This window comes from Orbicella faveolata, unplaced genomic scaffold (assembly GCF_042242905.1).
Source record: "Orbicella faveolata isolate gen_17 unplaced genomic scaffold, um_ofav_v1 contig_1, whole genome shotgun sequence".
Taxonomy (NCBI): Eukaryota; Metazoa; Cnidaria; class Anthozoa; order Scleractinia; family Merulinidae; genus Orbicella; species Orbicella faveolata.
In genome coordinates this window covers 32,960,150-32,978,386 of record NW_028301536.1, presented here as the reverse complement: position 1 = coordinate 32,978,386, position 18,237 = coordinate 32,960,150, and the positions used below count along the sequence as shown (strand labels likewise).

The window sequence follows — 18,237 nt, the reverse complement described above, 5'->3', positions numbered from 1 at the left end:
CCTTCGAAGCGACCAAGATGGCTGCTGTGGTCACGTGACTGAAGGCTTGCCTTATGGTGACGTAGCTTGGTAAGTTAGGAGAATATAATTACTGTAAACACAAGCGTTTCTTTACGCGTCGTTTACCTCGTGTGAGAAAAAAAAGTTTGGATTGAGTTGGTGTATTGTCGATACATCTTGCTTTGGTGTACTTTTTGACGTAATTTTGGAGTAAAATGGTCTGTTTGGCTTCTCTGAGATTTGTTTGTATTATCAGTTATTTTGAATTTTGGATTCCAAACTGCCCTTTGAAACGTCCATAATAACAGCATCTGGCTAACTTAGGTATAGAATTATCGGCTTCGTCACTCTTGAGCTTCATTTGAACGTTAAGGTGTTCTTTTTGACGCAGGATCAAAAGAGATTTTCTCGTTACCATGTTTACATTCGTCCAAAACATTCGTTATTTTTGCAGGGCCACGCGGAGACAATCTATTGTACCCCCTCTGGGGAAAATGCTACCGTGGCGCGAGGCAAGCTAACTCGTTCGATTTTGTAGAAAGGTGCAATGGATAATGCGACTCCAGCTATAACGAACAACACAAGGATGGAGAAACGGATCGCTTTAGAGTGCGGCAAAAGAAAACCGGATGAGGTAGAACCTCGGGTCTTTTGAGCTCTAAGGATCTCGTCTCGATGAATTTTGAGCCTTTGGCTCGATTAGTGGGTAGAAAGTGCAGTAAATCGGCTATTTTGTGAGTCGTCCCTTCTCCATGTGCTTTTGTTGTTTTGCAGATTGTCGAGCTCATCTTGGACAATTGTTATTCCACTAATGTCGTCGGTCTAACAGATGAATTTGTCAACTTGGAGAGGCTGTCTTTGATCAAAGTTGGGCTGACAAATTTGAAAAATTTTCCCAATTTACCGAATCTGACTCGGGTAAGTGAATTTTTTTTGGAGAGCGTATGTTGTTCTTCATGCGTTTGCACCCTACCTGGGCTATTTTGAAAGTTCCTTACGCGTTTGTAGCAGCTTTAGATACTCAGTATTCGTATCTCTTTATTCCCAGCTGGAACTTGGCGAAAACAGGATAACATCAGGCCTACAGTCTCTTCAGGGATCACCGAAATTAGCGCATTTGAGCCTCAGTAATAACAGAATAAAAGATCTCGAAACTTTAGAACCCTTGGTAAGTACAAATGTTCTGAGTAATCGTCTGAGGATGAGACGCGGAGCCAGTATCGATCAACTTGTAAATTTGACTACGAATTGAGCGGGAGCTTTTGTTATTTTTGTGTTTGCGGCCTGGCTATTTCCAAGTAGCTCTAATGTGTTGTGACTCTTTTCTCTTCGATAGTCAAAACTACAAAATTTAAAAAGTTTGGATCTACTAAACTGCGAGGTAACGACGATAGAGGGATACAGAGCCGAAATATTTAAAATGATACCATCCCTGAAATATCTCGACGGTTATGACAGGTAAGGCAAGACGAGAGCGCAAATTGCTTGCGCCTTCCTTCTGTTGCTTATTCGCAGTTATACAATTCATTGTCTGTGCTCGCATTTTATTGCTTTACTGTTCTTGTCCGCCATTAGATACGGCAATGAAGCGGAGGACACAGATTCCTCTGGAGAAGAGGACGGCGAGGAAGGCAAGTTTTGATTCCTTTTTCTATTGTTTTGTAATGTTCCGGACTGAAAGCGTCGTCAAAAGGAAAACGAAACTATCCTCGACCATCTTCAGAATTGAAAACTTTGAAATAAATTGAAGTTTGCATGATCCTTTTGGCGCAGCGCGTTAAAATATGCAAGGGCCCGGCAAGATAAAGAAGAATTGAGTGAAAAGCTAATTCAAACGCCAAATCAAACGATTCTTTTGCATTTTCGTCGTGGGACAGAAATAAGTTGTTGTCCTTTCGTATGTGAACAGTTACATGAGGGTTTCTTTGGTATTTTCGTACTTATTTTATCACGGGGGGAAAATAAATGGTCGCGAAAAGCGGGCACCATGCATTGAATGAAATTCCCGCGCATTTCTATTTTCGACGCTATTTTAGGATTTTGTTTTCGTTGTCGTGTTGTAGATTTTGGTTACGTTGGGCAATCTTATGTTGTAGCATAAGTACTCCTGTTGTAGCGAGCTTTGTATTTTGAGTTCACTTTTTATGTCGGAATCGGATCAAATTTCAGTAGGGCTATGGGAGAAACCGTGATCTGATCTGATTATTTCAATGACTAAATTCATTTGAACATCGACAGATTTTTTTTGGCCATGTAGGGATTTACAAATTGTAAGGCCATTTCTCTGTTGTGCTTTTGAATATCTTTTTTCCTGCTTTGATCGTTGAAAATTAAGGAAGCATTAGGTAATGATTGGCTTGATATTGTGTTGTTTTTTTGTTGTCCTATTTTGGATGTTTGAACCAAAGGTGTGTTTCTGTCTGTTCATTTCAAGGGTGAAAGGTGTTACACTAGGTATTGACTAATGGCCATCAGTAATGTTGTGTTGATAAACAATCTTGGTTGACAGCACTTGCAAAGTGATATACTATAACCTTAGACACTTATATTTTGATTGAATAATTCCTATTAATTTCAATAATTCTCTCTGGACTTGTATCTGGCCATGAAACAGAGTTATATTCAGACAAAATTAAGTACAATTGAACCCTGCTATTTTGAACTCTCAGGGGAAATGAGGAAGTTCCAAAAAGCCGTCACTAAACGACTGAAGGACAAATCCAAGAGAAATGAGATTGAGTTCAAAGTAACAGGGAATTCAAAATAACCGAGTTCGAATTAGTGAGGTCAGACTGTACCAAAAAATGATTTGTCATGGCAGATGTAAAATATCAGTGATTATTCAGGCATAGCAGTTTTCGCCACTCATTGTCTCGCCGTAATCAAACCATGGTATTCAGAGTTTCTAAACTGCACAGCAAGGAAGAGAGTGTTATCCACCAGAAGGCAGTCATGTGCCTCTTGAGGTCTTTCATGAAAATTAAATGAGCATAAAAATACTGAGTTTTAGGCGTGACTTTTGTAACTGGGCCACGTGAGACAAAGTAAACAAATCCTGTGACAGAATGAGACTTGACTGATTTGTGGCAACCTGAATTTGCTAACCAACTGCCTGGGTATTATACATAGGATCACCTATGGTCAAAATTGTTTACAACTGGTCTCAAGATATTGCTTTAAGATAAACTGCAGGGCTTAGAGGTATCACATTAGACTATCTTGTTTTAAAAGCCAACCACTTTCCTGTTTTAAAAATTAAGATATTAATTAGGTATTAATTGAGTTATTAAAACAAGACACAACCACTTTCCATCAGAATCACTCTTCTTTCTAGCTTGAGCTCACTAAATTTGCCTTTAGTTAGGAAGAATAAGGTTCAGGCATGTAAAATCTATGTTTGAATGTAGTGGCCAATCAGGCCCGTATTTATCTCCGGGCTCCTTGTCATTAAAAGACTAGGAGCATTTCAACTCCCCCTTGATGGATTCCAGCTCATGACAAAGTTACCACCAGCATTTAATTTGCCTGTGTCAATTTATAAACCTGGGTGGAGAAAGGCACTGTGAGAGTAAAGTGCCCTGACCAAGGACCCAAAACAATGCTGGCCAGGGCTTCAACCTAGTTTGGACTTCAGAGCACCAATTTACTTCTAGGAAGAATTTTACTCACCATTTCAATATGCTTTGATCAGAGTGAGATATGATTACGGTATTCACTGTCCTTATCTTATCCTGGACAGATGATGAAGGCGATGAAGATGATGAAGGAGACGAAGATGACGATGATGAAGATGGCGAAGGTAACAGTGCTGCTGTGATTTACCTGCATAAAATAGAATGAGTCACATAGCATGAGAAAAGTTAGGGTAGAGTTTTATCATTTATTCCACATAAAATAATTGGAGAATAGTTCTAGTCTCTGGATGCTTTTTCTGTAAAATTCTTTGTAATGAAAGTGTGAAATGTCACATGGGCAGTCACAACTAGCCATGAATAAAAGGCCAAAAATAGCCTCGTCTTCTCCGCCCCCTGTTACATTCAGCATTGTGGACAAGTTCAGCTTGAAGCCATGACCATTTTGGTTGGCATAGCAGGGAAGAAACATTTGGCAACTAAATTTTCCAAATACATTTCTAATTTGGTGACTACTGTACAGAAAGCTTATTGCTCATCATCAAGTTTTTTTTTTTTGTAGTATAATCACTTAGCCAAACAAATTCAACCACAATTTATGCATGTAACTTGTAGTTAAGACTGTTCAACAAAGACAATAGTGATACTTTTGGCATTCAATAAATCTTACTTTTAGGGGAGGATGACGACGAAGATGATGTAGATGACGAAGAGGGATCAAGTGGTGATGATGACGATGAGGGCGTAGAAGGTGAAGGTCTGTTAACATAATGCACATTCAATTTTTCACTTCCCAATAAAATCTAATACAAACGATGATTCCTAAATGATGAAATGAAATGATTCCTAACCTTTTAAGCCAGTTTCCAAGAGTAAAACTACAGTTTAACCAGGGATGTCCTCTAGGAGCATTCCTGTGCCACAGGCTACTACCTTTTGCCCCTGGGCGACTGGAAAACTCACTTTTTTCAAACAAACTCAAGTGCTGGGCACCCAGGATTTCATGGTTAGAAACCTTTGGGCTCCTCAAAATTTTTGTTAGACCACACCCTAGAGTTTCACACCAGTATCTGACACTCAAAATGGCTGAAAAAGCTCAATCAAGGAGAAGTGATTTGAGTAAGAGATAGCAGGGGGTTCAAGATGTCCAAGTTCAAGATTGCAAGGCTCAATCTGTAGCTAGGAATATTTGAACCATGGTGACACTTAATTTCTCCTCAGCTGAGTGGAATTGGTTTAAGTGTTTTACTTTTTTATGACAAGTATAAACAAATCTTTGAATATTCATTCAGAGGGTGATGAAGATGAAGATGAGGAAGATGAAGAGGATGAAGGAGAAGATGAGGAGGAACCTGGTCTAGATTATTTACAGAAAGAAAACTTAGAGGTAAATTTTAGTGGATGGCTGCAAAGGGGTGTTATCATTTGATGACATCAAAGCCCTTGTAGTGTGAGGCACAAATTTATAATAGCTTTCCCTTCAGGCAAGCTCTTGCCTAAGGTTACCAGCCGAAAGTTCTCAGGGATAAGTCTAAAGTTTGCTTCTGTCAAAGAGTAGTTTGTAGGGATCTAAATCTGTTGAATCAGTGTTTTGGCCAGAGCGCACCATTACAGGAATCCTGTGTTACAAGCAGATATGGCCCCCAGAAAAACAAAAAAAGGGCCAATTTGGCCCTTTTCTTTAACAAGACTGCAGGCTTAACACAGGCATATATTTTAAAAGCCATCCAAGGGCTTCAAATTGTGATCGATACGATTGCCAATGCAACAAGCATTTCACCCTTGGCGACCAAAAATTCTGGTTTTGTCGCTATAATATGGCATCATGGCGACTACATTTCTCTGTGTTGACGATCAATAACGGTTATTTTGTCACACATTATGTCTTTCTAGAAAATCATATTGAAAGATCTTTGCCCCTAAAACATTCAACATAAGAAAAGAAGTCAATCCGTCCTTTTGCTTTGCTGTATTGATTCTCTCACATCGGAAAACTTCCAAATGGATGGCCGTGTTTGAAATCGCCCTATAATGCATTGCAAACCTTTGATCATTGACTACGTCATGTATGCCTAAGGATTGTTCTCTTGTAATGCAGGGATCCATCATACTAGTATCTGATTCAAAAGAAACTTTATTGAGTAGAAACACTTCAAAAAGCACTTATTAAATTTTATCATAGATCGTAACAAACTGCTTTATTTTCCTTGGTACCCTGATGCATTTTTCCCTTCTGTAGCTTTCAATTTATTGGCCCCTTTCCTAAAAAATTGGCCCCTAAAGAAGATTTTCAGGGACCACTTTGGCCCTCAAGCAAAATTTTCTGGCTGAAACATTGTGAATGTCTTACTGCTGTTGGTATGACTCGTATAGCAGGTGTCTTTACACCCAAAAATTCCACTTATTACTTGGCTCTCTATAGAGTCCAATTAACCTTACTTTGGTGCAGATTTCTAGCCAGGATTTAAAGAGTGGGCATCCAAAATGTGCTATAGGGCCTGCTCAAATGAACAAGTTATGAGGCAACATATGGAATAAAACAATTTTCTCTGAAAAGTGGCCATCCACAGGATGCCTGGACACCTATCTGACTAAAAGCATGTTTTGGTGCATAAGTGTAGTACTTTCAATTAGAGCTGGCACTTGCCAGACTTGCTAAAATCACTACCAAGCCTCAGTTTGAGTATGGAAATTTTAAATTTTATCATGAACTAATTTCCAAGGCAGCAATGATGAAAAGAATACTTACATGAAAACAACACCACAGGAAAGAAGGGTTGAGAAAAATGCCATGCAAACGAGGTTTGGTGGTGACTTTTGAGCATGTTACGTTATAGCGCTTAAGAAGAACTATAATGTTAGCAGTTTTCATAGTTGACTATCTAGAGGAAGTTGTCTTCAACCTCTCATATTACTGTCTCGCTGGTGCTGCACCACAGCAGCCACGTGCTTCAAATCTTATTGAAAGTCCTCTAGTTTATGGAGTGTTCACTTATTTGTTTTCCTAGGATGAGGAAGAAGGGGAGGACTTCAACCCTGATGAGGAAGATGAAGAAGAAGAAGAGGAAGAGGAGGAAGAGGAAGAAGAGACAGGAGAACCCGACAGGAGAGGAGAAAAGAGAAAGAGAGAAGACGACGAAGATGATGATGACGACGACTGACAAAAACTCCCATAGCAAGCGTGGAGCTACCTACCCCAGATTGGAAGTGCTCTTTTTGTATAGAGTTGTCAATGGTGTTCAAGAGGTCCTTATTATGAGCCTTCACAAGTGCCCTTTTATAGGCCTCCCACTAGAAGGGGCCCATGGCTAGCAGGTGGCATGTTCCTTGATTCCTGGAGTTGTGACTGAGTCGTTTCTTATATAGTAGTCAGTGCTAGCTTGTTAAAGTGGTCCCACGATTGTAGTAACTTAATTTTTGTATTTACTCCTGGAGTCAACCGACTCTTACCTGTTAGAAATCAAAATATAAATGGTCCTGTTTATCAAGTGTTGTGGTGTGTAAGTCATAGATAGTGTAACAAGATGACTCATCAACAGGTTGTAGCAGTTGCTTGTTTTCAGTTTTGTACGGTACAAGTGATCAGTCATGGATTCAAGTTTTTTCATGACTTATCACTTGCACTGGCTGTACAGTAGATAAAAGGAAGGTACAGTCTCAGTGACCTTGCATGACTGGCTTACATTTTTTTGAGAGTAGAAAATAAGTTTTAAAATCTCTTACATCAAAAGTTATGAACAGTATTGTTTCTTATGTTAGCATCCATTGTCAAGGCTCTATTAGTTATTAAATACACCACTGTAAGTGACACATGTTGTATGTGCAAAGCTTATGTCTGTAGAGGCAAAGGTTCATGACGAACAACTGGGAAATATACTTTAGTTATAGAACAAGACACTTTGATGGACACAGGTTTATAACATTTATCTAGTATAAAGAAAAATATTTGAATTGTGATGATGAAATTTAGCATTATACCGTCAAATGTTAACTGCTTCTTCACCTTGCCTAAATTCAATGAGTTTAAGTTCTTTCTGTATCAGAATTTAATATGATTTGTGGATTTTTCTATGAGCAAGTCTAGCCTGATCCAAAGAAAAGGACAGAAAGATAGAAAGATAGCCTGTGAACAGGCTCTCAGTGAGGGCAGAAAGACAATTTGGTGAGCAAAGCAGGCCAATGAGTGCAAAATAAAGAATTCTGCGAGCAAAGTGAGTGGGGCATGGCCTGCTCCGCTTGCCCTGGACCACACTTGGCCACCTCGCACTAAAACCCGTCCGGGAGCCTGTTTGCAGGCTAAAAGAAAGGAAACTGTTGTGTCTAATCATAGAGTCCTGCTCTCAGGTTTGCTTTTGTTTTGTTTTGTTTTGTTTTAACCATTTGACCTGCTTGTCTAAAACATGTTTCATGAAGAGAAACCTAAGGATATTGCTACAAAGGACTTTACTGCATGCCCCTTAAAACAGGCCAGCACAGAAATTATAAGGAGAAAATAAGAAATTAACAACTCATTGATAGTTTGTCCATGTACTAGATCCACTTTTTGTATAGGACATGCATGTAAAAAGTTAGGCCAAGCAAACGTTGTGAAGTTTTTGGTTCTCAATGTTTTGAGTTATTATACACAACCCTAGGTATTTAAAGACATTTTTAGATGATTGTTGGTCAATAGTCTTCTTTTGTCAGTCGTGCTTTCACATTTCTCAAGCAACTTGGACTTGCTCTTTACATGCCTATGTCATACCATTTCAGAAGGTATTAGCCTTCATTGTAAGTGACTTCATTAGGGATAAATAGCAGCTTCCCAGGTGAAAAGCTGTCGACAGTCTTAAATTATTACGCATTGTGGTACAAGTTGATTTCTTATAAATCATGACTGCACTTTTTAAGTAGGTTTTTGGGCATTTTGACCCCTGTATGTTGGAAACTTCCATTGCTTAGCCAGTACTTTTCATGGTGTGCTGTTCTTTTCGTTTTGCTAGCGGCTGGGAAGAACTTATTCAAAACGCTTCACATACGGCCTTTGTCTTTGAAAAGAGTAGGAGCCCTGTTTCACTATATTAGATACCTTTCTTTATTATGAAATTAAAAAAAAGAAAAGATTTGTTAAAAATGTAGCAACTTTGAATTTTTTTTATATTTGTGAAATGGCTGAAAGTGAAAATGAAACACTGGAATATGCGTTTTAAGGGAAACTGTGGAGCCACACGCCTGCGGCTCGTGGTTCCACAGCCACTGACAATGTTATGACGGAATTTATCATCAATAAGAGGACAGAGGCGTAAAAAATGACGTCAGTTTGTTAAGTAAACGAACAAACTGGAAGTTGGTTTTAAAAAGAATTCCCTTCTGAAAACGAGTTCACGACTACGTGTTGAACAGGGAAACTGCCGCTCTCGTAGTTCTCCTCTCCTCCTCTATGGCAAGTTCGTCAATCATTATTTCATTTACTCTTAACACCTATGGCCACTCCCGTTTCCCAAGAGGTATTTACACACCTCCCTCTCCTCGTCGGTAATCCTGCCCGCGATCATCATGATGCTGTCTCTACTATGCTCGTTTTCACTAGCGCATTAGCTAAATCAACATGCCCAGATGCTGTTAGCGCTATTTGATGGGAAAATCTTTTGCCTTACTCTGTCTGCCTAGGGATTATGTTTTTTTTTCTAGGGAGAGGAGGTGGGGAATTTTTCTGAGTAAGAATTTTGTCAAGGTCAGCATGTTTAATAATATTTTTTACATTTTATTGACGTCTTTTTGCGTGGCTCCGAGTTTGCAGTTACACGAGATTTTGTTTTTGTTGTTGTGGGATTTTTGCAGGGAATCTTTTGGGGGTAATTTTCTCAGCCCCTCCCCCGCATCAATCTGCGGCACCACGAATTTTTGTTTCCGAGAAATGGAGGTGGGATCTATGCTGCTGGCATTTTGTATTTTTACGGTATTTCTAAGGCCTCTAAAACTTTTACCTGCGCATGGATAAATGAAAATGAAACGTGACATTGAATCCACTTTAGAATGAATGCGGAGAAAAATATGCTCTCAGGGTGTCATTCTGGCAGTTCGCTGTGCCATGGACGTTCGTACGCGTCCAATCCATGAAGGCGTCCAACAAAGTTCGAAAATAACTTGACCCGTCTCCTGGAAACTTCGAGCACTTGCAAACTCAATTGACCGTGGCGTGACAGAACTATAAACAGGGCGTACCCTCTTGCATGAATTATTAACCAATATGGCCCTCAATAAACAACAATACGAAGCACTACTCGGGAAAGACGGTGGAGAACGTGTAATGGCGAGTGAAGGGAAACCAGTTGTCAGCCAGCCGGCCAAACTCTCGGCCACAGAGGAGTATGTACTCAACCTAGATCCAGCCACAGTATCCGGTAAGTTTGCCTTTGACGTTTCATAATTTCTTAAAACGAACTTCGCGTCTATTTACCTCATTGTGGATCGCGCCTTCAGAAAACGGCGCCATAAGCTTTACATTTTATTGCATTGGTATTTTTAGGTATTTTACATATATTTTGTATGCGTTCAGCGCGCGATCGCGACATAACGAGTCGAGGAAATCGAACGAGGTACTGTGTGCGTTTTGATCTCAATATTTATTTGATTAGAAGAGTCAAGTTCGCTAAGCCACAGACTCTCATGTTAGTACGACCATGGGCGTTGTCAATATAGCTGTTCTTGATTTCAAATAGTGGGAAATTTCGATCTTTCGTGTCACAGGTCTTTTCTATTAGAACAATTTTTATTTGAAGAAAAGTCCAAGCCTTTATTTCTTGCCTAATGTGAGAAAGCAATATACACTGTTGTGTTTGTTGTGAGCAGTATGCGGTGATATGCATACATTATGGAAGTTAGCGGTCAATCACAGACCGCCTTCTTGAACGTTCTATTCCACTCATTTTGTTTTCGTCTGTGGTAAGGTTATATTGCAAAAAGCCTTATATAACGTACTTTCGCTCTGAGTGATTTAACAAGGCTGAAGTTAGATTATGGCTGCTGGCGTGGATGGTTTTGTTTACTTTGTGCAACGTAGGAAACAATGAAATATTACTGTCTTGATTTTAAAATCGTCCAAAGTTTCAAACATTTGTTTTTATGTGTTGATGACCGAACCTGGTATGATTTTATTTTAAAATCTGCAGTAAGCTTATAGAAAGTGAAAAAAAATTAATTTATGCCCACTTGCATTTTGTACACAGAATCATTAAATGCAAATTATCATAATTTTTCCTTTGATTTCTTGCCTTGATTTCTTGTCACGAGAAAGGAGAACTATGTTGGGGGAATTTTGTTTGTGTTTAGTGTGGCCAAGTTTATCCAGGAATTTAACTGGGCATAGCCTTCTGTGCCCTCAAAGTGCAGAAATTGATGACTGTTTACTGGGAGATCCCCTAGTTGTTTTATTTTTTGTATCATTGAATGGTTTCTTAGCAACTGTCAATCATGCTGTTTGAATGGGAATTAAATTAAAGTAGCACTTAACCTGGATTAAACCTTTGGTCAAGAGGTAGAGTTTGCGATAACAAATTGTACAACATGTGCTAGTCAGAGTTAAATGAAGGGATTTCAAGATTAGTCACACATAAGCCTGGGCTAGCCAACTATTTATCAGCTCAATGAATGTAGCTAAAGCAGCATTGCAGTGTCATTAAGATAAAGTGTTGCTAAGATAAATTAAGCAGAAGAATATCTATAGAAGTGTGGTGTGATTATCCCCTGACACTGCAGTGCTGTTTTAGTATGCTAATATATTTTCCTTAGCTGGAGAAATTGCCTACTGCAGATCATTTTCAAATAAATTGCAATAGTAATTATTATTGATCCCCTACCAAGCTTGTTTTAAGCAGTAAAATATCCATTGTAATTAAATTATCAGTATTGCCTTAGCCCTGTAAGAAAATTGTTGATTACAGGCAAAGCTCTTTATTAAAGAGCTTTGCCTGTAATCAACATATCAAAGGCGGCAGGTATATTTTGGAGGTTGCAGTTTGAAATGACTCGTTTATTTGAGTTGAAGTAGAATAAACCCCAGTATAAAGGCTAACCAAGCAACCTCAGACCTGCCAACTCTCCCAGTTTTCCCGGTTGAGAGTCTCCAAGTTTTTCGTCAAATTTCCCGGTCTTCTGGTTAGAGCACCAAATCTCCCAGGAGCTACTCACTGTGGCTCTTTTTAAATTTTTTTTTCATTAATTTCGTTATTTTCGAGATTTCAAAAAGGAAAATAAAACAAGAAGGGAATTTGTTGCTCTTATTTGAGCTGCTCTCGATCGGAAAACGTGAAACAGAGCAATCAAATTGATATATATTTAATGAGTATCATAATTGGTCAGAAATCAACCAATCAAATTGTGCAATACATGGTACAACATTGGCGTAGTTTTTGCACGCTGTTTACATCAGTCGAACCGAAGAAGGCCTCCAGGTTTTTGCACTCTGAGGGTTGGCAGGTATGCAACCTAAGCTAATTTAGGCTAACCGAAGTGCTATTCAGGCTAACCAAAGTGTTAATATGTAGACTCAGTCGGACTTAAAAGTCGATTTTTCAACCTGCAACCTGCAAAATATTCCTGCCCTATCAAAGGAGTAGATCTGAGTATCTCCATTACAGATTGAAGTTAACCCTATTTCCACAGAGGTGGAAGGCATAACTATTGAACTGTCCATAATATGGAGGTATCAGTTACTAAAGTGTCAGTAAGAAGAGATTTAACTATAAAGAAGGGACACCAATAAGTCCATTTTTACAAATGTCTTAGGGAAAAGGAGACGTTGGAAATTCAGGGTTCTCTTATTCCAGCACGAGGAGCAACAGTTGCCTAGAAACACTGCAACATTACAAAATTGTGGAATAATTTAAAGAAATAACCAAACAACCTGATCCGTGTTGTATGTTGAAGATATTGGTACATACTTACATGTAACTGCCCTTATGCCAAATGTAGCACAGCAAAGAAATTGGTTATGCTCCCTCTAATATAATTCCAAGCTGTATTAATGGTGGTAGCTTTTATAGGCAAATCTTTGCTGACATCATTGTTTACATTTTTGCTCCTTAGCATACAAATTGACCCATAGAAGCTGTGGCCGTATATACGAACTAAATGCAAAAGTTGAAAAAGTTGATTAAGTTGAGCAATTTGTGCAATTTTCAGCTCTTTGCAAGCAATATTGAAGGAAATATCAGCTATCAAAAATTGCAAAATTGCTGTGTGGCAAAAAAGTTAATGAGCCATACATTTCTCTGTAAAATTTCGAGTTTTTAGGAGAGAATTTCTCCGAAACCATTTGGTGTATTGGGCTCAAATTTTCAGAGATAACTGAAACTGTTATGCCCTTTCAATATTCAGAGTTTTTCTTTTATTAGCGTCATTAGACAGCGATAAGCATATGTTAATAAGGCAAGAAGTGTAAACAAAGATTCGCCTATAGAAATACCTCATCTGTACAATTTTCATTTTCTGTGTCAGACCTTAAGACATGAAGTACATAAAGAGCATAAATGTGCTTGCTTAGTGTGGTGGTCATGATCAATTGGCATAAGGATTAGTTGTTTGGGGTTCATATTGAACAGTCTGGGTTCAAGTGCTGGGCAAGGACATTATGTTGAGCTTATAGGCAAAACAGTTTGTTGCTCTCACAATGTAGAATTTGTCAAACTACAGTAGTTACAAAGTACTTGGTCCACAACAAATTATCGGAAAGTGGGGGGGGGGGGGAAGGGGGGAGGGGGGTGATGATATGTACTTCAAATGCACTTTCAGTGAAGTGAGCACCAGGTGAACCATTGTGCCTTGCGATCTTTTGTATATGTACAGTGTAGTTCCGACCATGTTGCTTAAGGTATTAAAATAACTAACCAAGCAACATTGCGTCCTGTTCTCGACATAATAGCTTGCGGCTATGACAGGGGGAGGTTAACTCCTGCCCACCAGTCTATGGAAACCATAGGTTCCATCAGCATAGGTCACTTTGATCTTAAGTGCAGACATTTGACTGTCACTTGTGCAGTCAGGCATGCATGTATATGGTCCAAACAACTCTTATGTCATAAGACTGACTCTTTTAAAATAGCTGATAAAACAGTTGATTTACATATGTCTGACAAGCCATATTTATTATTGTTGTCAACAGGCTGGTCGGCAGAGGAGGTTAACCAACAGTTTCTTGAGCGTGCTGGATTGGGTTATATGGCAGAACAGTTTAATGCAAACAAGATCAATGGTAAATGCCTCATGCTTTTGAACGAGGTGAGTTGACAAATATACCTAAAGCAACTCAAAACTAACAACTGACCAAACTGTTCACTGTTTGTTTTCAATAGATATTGTTTGACTAGTTTAAAATAATTGTCATCAATCTTCAACGTATGTGTCTGCTTACAAGGCCCCCACCAATAAATTCCACTGCCACCTATACAAACAATTCTTTGACAACAGTTGATACGATATAATTCTTCAACGTATGTGTCTGCATACAAGGCCGCCACCAGAGAATTCCACTGGCACTATACGAGCATTTGTTGACAAGAGTTGACATGATATCAATCATCTATTTTTCAAGCATGGGACAATTTAAAAAGAAACAGAACCCTAATGGGGTTCTTACCTATGACCTTCCACTTACAAGTCAGGTGCTCTTTTCACTGTGCTACAGAAAATTCCTGGAAAGCTACATGTAGCTGGGTCATTTTACTGGATTTTATAATATCATGGGTACCAACATAATTTTAATACAGTAAGTGCTACCTTACTGCTAAAATCAGCAATGTCAAAGCCTAGCGTGAGTGACAGACATAATAATAAATCGTAAAATTTAAAGCTTGGTGAAGTAACACAACAAGACAGTGTATTTTAATTAGCTACACTATGCTAGTTAATAAAGCATGTGCCATTATTGTTTGTCTATACCAGTGTCAATGAAACAACCTTTTCCTCTCTCTGTGCAACATAGGAAAGTGTAGTTTAATGTGGGAAATTGTTTGGTAGCTCTACATGATTTGTGTGATAAGTAAACTTACTAGTTGACATTGTCAAACAGTAACTTAGACTGAAGCATTGTAGTTTTGATGGAATGAAGCTCACCGAGTTAGTTATGGGAAAGTACATGCACTGTCATGAAGGGACATAATTAAATACGTATTAATTTTTATGTTCAGGGTCACCTTCATGAACTTGGGATAACATGTCTTGGAGACAGAATTTATCTGACAGAGCTAATTGGATTGTTAAAGAAGAAAAAGAGAGAAGCTGAACTCAGTGCCGCCAAGTGGTCTGGAATGACGCCTGCTCCTGGCATTGCTTACAAAGAAGACTGCGGAGAATGCTGCGTGGCATACTTCTGCCCATGCTGCTTAGCAAAGACCTACTGGCGTGTGACAGGGCAAGGCGTGTTTTACAAGCGAGAACCACCCTGTGGATTGTGGATGGAGGGTAAATTTTTAGAACTGTCATATTTCTGTATCAACAAATTCTTCTTTATTCACACAGCACTAACATTGCTACCATTGATTAGCACTCTTCTTCCAATAAAACACAACCCCCTCCCTGCTTAAGTACTTCTCCCATTTGAAAGTGCTTTAAGTCTGTAACAGGTGCCCTTTATAATATGTTTCCCGCTAACATCACAAGACAAGTTTTGTTTTGAAAATATGTTTTGAACGTAGGTTCCTCTAATCCACATTGACCCTCAAATGGGATTAGTGGATGTTTCTCATTTAGTTCATTCATTCTCGAAATTTATATTGCTAAATACCAATTGTAATCCCCATTAATAACACTGAATAAAGTATTATTAATAATAAATGTCTGTCTCACAATGTGGTCACCTGCGTGGTGTAAATCGCAGTATTTGGACTGCATAACAGTTGTTATACGCTTCATCAGGTGATGGAGACTAGCAGTATGCAATTGAAACATTGTGATCTACATGTCAAGTCATCCCAACGTGAGACAAATGATAACACTTCATTATTATTAAATCTAGCTGTATTTCACTGCGGTGAACTTTACAACTTAGGTGTAACTCCCTAATGCTTTATATGAACATGTACACAACCTACCATCCCCAGCTTTGCTGTGATAAAAGGCTAATACTCAAATCATCAGCTTTGCAAATTTCCTGTGGCAGTTTATTTGCCCTTATCAACTTCAAGTTGATAAAAGCTAAGTTTCTCAGTTCTAATAACTCAGAACAAATTAAACCACCAGAAAAATAGATCCAGATTTACCTAAATGTTCTCGAGACTTTTAAAAAATGATTAAAAAGACATACCCTGGCCTAATCAAGGCACTTAAATAGAAAAAGCCTGTCAAAAAGAGCCCTCCAAATCAACACAAAATTTACGTTGGATGAGCTTATATCAAGTCTTGGGAATTCTAATGGCAAATAGCATATTTCAAGAGTGTAGAGTCCAAACAATTTAGCAAAAAGATAATGAAAAGTTAATTTGACCTTGAGATGGTAGAAAGTGATGGTAATTTGTTTTCCTCAAATGTCTTTTCAGTTCGAACGGAGTACATGGATTATAGGTTCTTCAAGGATCTGGAATTGAAGACAACTCGCAAATGCTTGTGCTGCTGTACAGCCACAGAGCTGGAGATGTATGTTGACGACCATGATGCTAGTGGTGCCCAGAAGGAAGGGGAGCCTCCTAACCCAGGTGCATTCCATCCTCATGTGCTGCGTCATCCTGAAGCACCTCAAGTCGAACAGATAATCAGAAATTCCTGGAACAAAGTCAGATTAGTTGCAGAGTAGATACTTTGCATCGATGATTGATAAATTGGTGTAAGGTTTACCCTGCTGGGTCCCCTTAATTGATTTCATGGAATATATGTTTTATAGTCTGAAGTAGGTAAATTTATTAGGCTTTAGTAAAGAAGTCATACCCAATTTAGTTTTTGTACTTAACATTTATTTTACTTTGAATCCAGAGTGTCATCAATTCAGTGTGACATTTAGAATATTGGACTTGGGTTTGATCCGCACCCAGGGTCATTGTGTTTTGTTCTTGATCTTTCTCCACTCAGTTCATATCTAATGGGTTTATCTGCACAATAAACTGTGTTAAACCTTGGCACTGATTATTACTCCTCCAGCTCATTTGTACCGCAAAAGACCTGAAGTAACCTTTTCTAAATAATGTTGCTAATTTAGAGAGGTGTTATTACAAATTCTTTGGTTTCCTTTGTGTGGCTTGGTAAGGAGTAAGGTCATACATAGACTTGTAAATGGCAGCTGTTGGGGCGACTTTTAGTTCAACTTCATATACTGTTATAGTCTCTTTTACGCCTAGCGAACAATTATGTAGATCAGAGTCTGTCAATTATCATCATATCTTCTTGATTAAATGCCAAATGGATGGCAAGTGAATGTTGGACATGTTTACGTTTCAAACTTACCCGTGCAAACCCTGCATTTTGTTGTAACCTGGCATTTATTTGGGGTGTGGTATTGAATCAAGAAGATGTGGTAGAGACATATTGGTTTACTTCATTTTGTGCTGAGAAATGGAGAATGCATAAGTTAGCTAAAACTTTGATTCACATGCCAGTGACGATAGAAATGTAATCAGGGGCACATGTGCTATACGTGTATTGGCTTGTGGTGTGGGTTGATATTTTTCAAGTTGCACATAGATTGGATTAATACCTGGTTTTGACAAGAGAGGCATGTGAAAATAAGCAAAACTTTTCTTTGGAAATTGAATTATTTTTGACTACAAATAGCAATGGCTACCTATGGAATTTTCCCTTCATTTGTTTCGTGAACCACAGTACCAAATAATGCAATCTACTAGTTCTCCCATGCTTGAGAGACTGACACAAATGTCATTAATCCAATCGGAATTTGAGCCTCTGAATCAAGACTTATCTTGAATATCGATCTCTTCATTTTGAAGGGCAGAAGTTTGGAGCAAAGAATGAAATCAAATCTCCATAAATGAATTCATTATTTTATTATTGGGTAGAATGTTGGACTGGTTTTGACAGGAAGCCCTTTCAAGCTTAAATTTAGGATGACAGGAATGTTACTGGATTTGATTTGGTCCCTTTACTCTTATATTTAATGTTTGTACTGTATGAAGTGATGTATCTTTTTTCCTGCTTCTGAAGTCTTTTGTTAGAACAACTATGATCAGAAAGGAGTTCTATAATGATTGGCAAAAAACATCTGTCAAAAATGGTTTTATTTTTTGTTGTATATCTCTTTAGTACACAGAATTTGCCACAACAGAGTATTAAAGTTCAGAAGTGTCTTACTGGGCTCAGACATCGGTAAGGGGGCACACTGAGAGGAAAAACAAAACAAAACAAAACAGTGAGAGTCCCTCGTATGAATCTGGAAAATAAATCAGTCAGACAAACTTAGTGTTATGTCTTGAAGTGTATACTTAGAGTCCACTGAAGTACGGCTAAGATTATCTTAGAGTGAATCACTCTCGTCTTTAAACTAGGTGAAAGCTTGCCTGGTTCCTTATAGTTTAAGTATGACGGGAACATGTACTAGGAAAGCCATAGGGTAAAAGTTTGTTCAACAACTAGTACCTCTTAAGAATTCGATCCACGCCTATGAACGATCCTTTCAAAATTTCCG

The 18,237-nt window shown here is 38.5% G+C and overlaps 2 protein-coding genes across 3 annotated transcripts; both read left to right on the top strand.

Annotated features, from left to right (window-relative positions):
• Window positions 1-478: 478 nt before the first annotated feature.
• On the top strand, window positions 479-8,745 carry LOC110054080 (acidic leucine-rich nuclear phosphoprotein 32 family member A-like). 2 transcript variants are annotated; one of them, XM_020760414.2, is made up of 9 exons: window positions 479-634; window positions 775-918; window positions 1,049-1,168; window positions 1,337-1,458; window positions 1,576-1,631; window positions 3,740-3,799; window positions 4,309-4,383; window positions 4,925-5,019; window positions 6,641-8,745. In XM_020760414.2, the coding sequence occupies exons 1-9, from the start codon at window positions 548-550 to the stop codon at window positions 6,791-6,793; spliced, it is 912 nt and encodes a 303-aa protein (XP_020616073.1). In that variant the 5' UTR covers window positions 479-547; the 3' UTR covers window positions 6,794-8,745. The 2 variants fall into 2 exon arrangements, with proteins under 2 accessions (XP_020616073.1, XP_020616072.1); XM_020760413.2 differs by having other exon boundaries at window positions 4,309-4,389.
• A 1,081-nt stretch (window positions 8,746-9,826) lies between these two features.
• Window positions 9,827-18,007, top strand: LOC110054081 (uncharacterized). The gene is made up of 4 exons (XM_020760415.2): window positions 9,827-10,015; window positions 13,774-13,889; window positions 14,798-15,071; window positions 16,145-18,007. The coding sequence occupies exons 1-4, from the start codon at window positions 9,862-9,864 to the stop codon at window positions 16,396-16,398; spliced, it is 798 nt and encodes a 265-aa protein (XP_020616074.2). The 5' UTR covers window positions 9,827-9,861; the 3' UTR covers window positions 16,399-18,007.
• The last annotated feature ends 230 nt before the right edge of the window (window positions 18,008-18,237 follow it).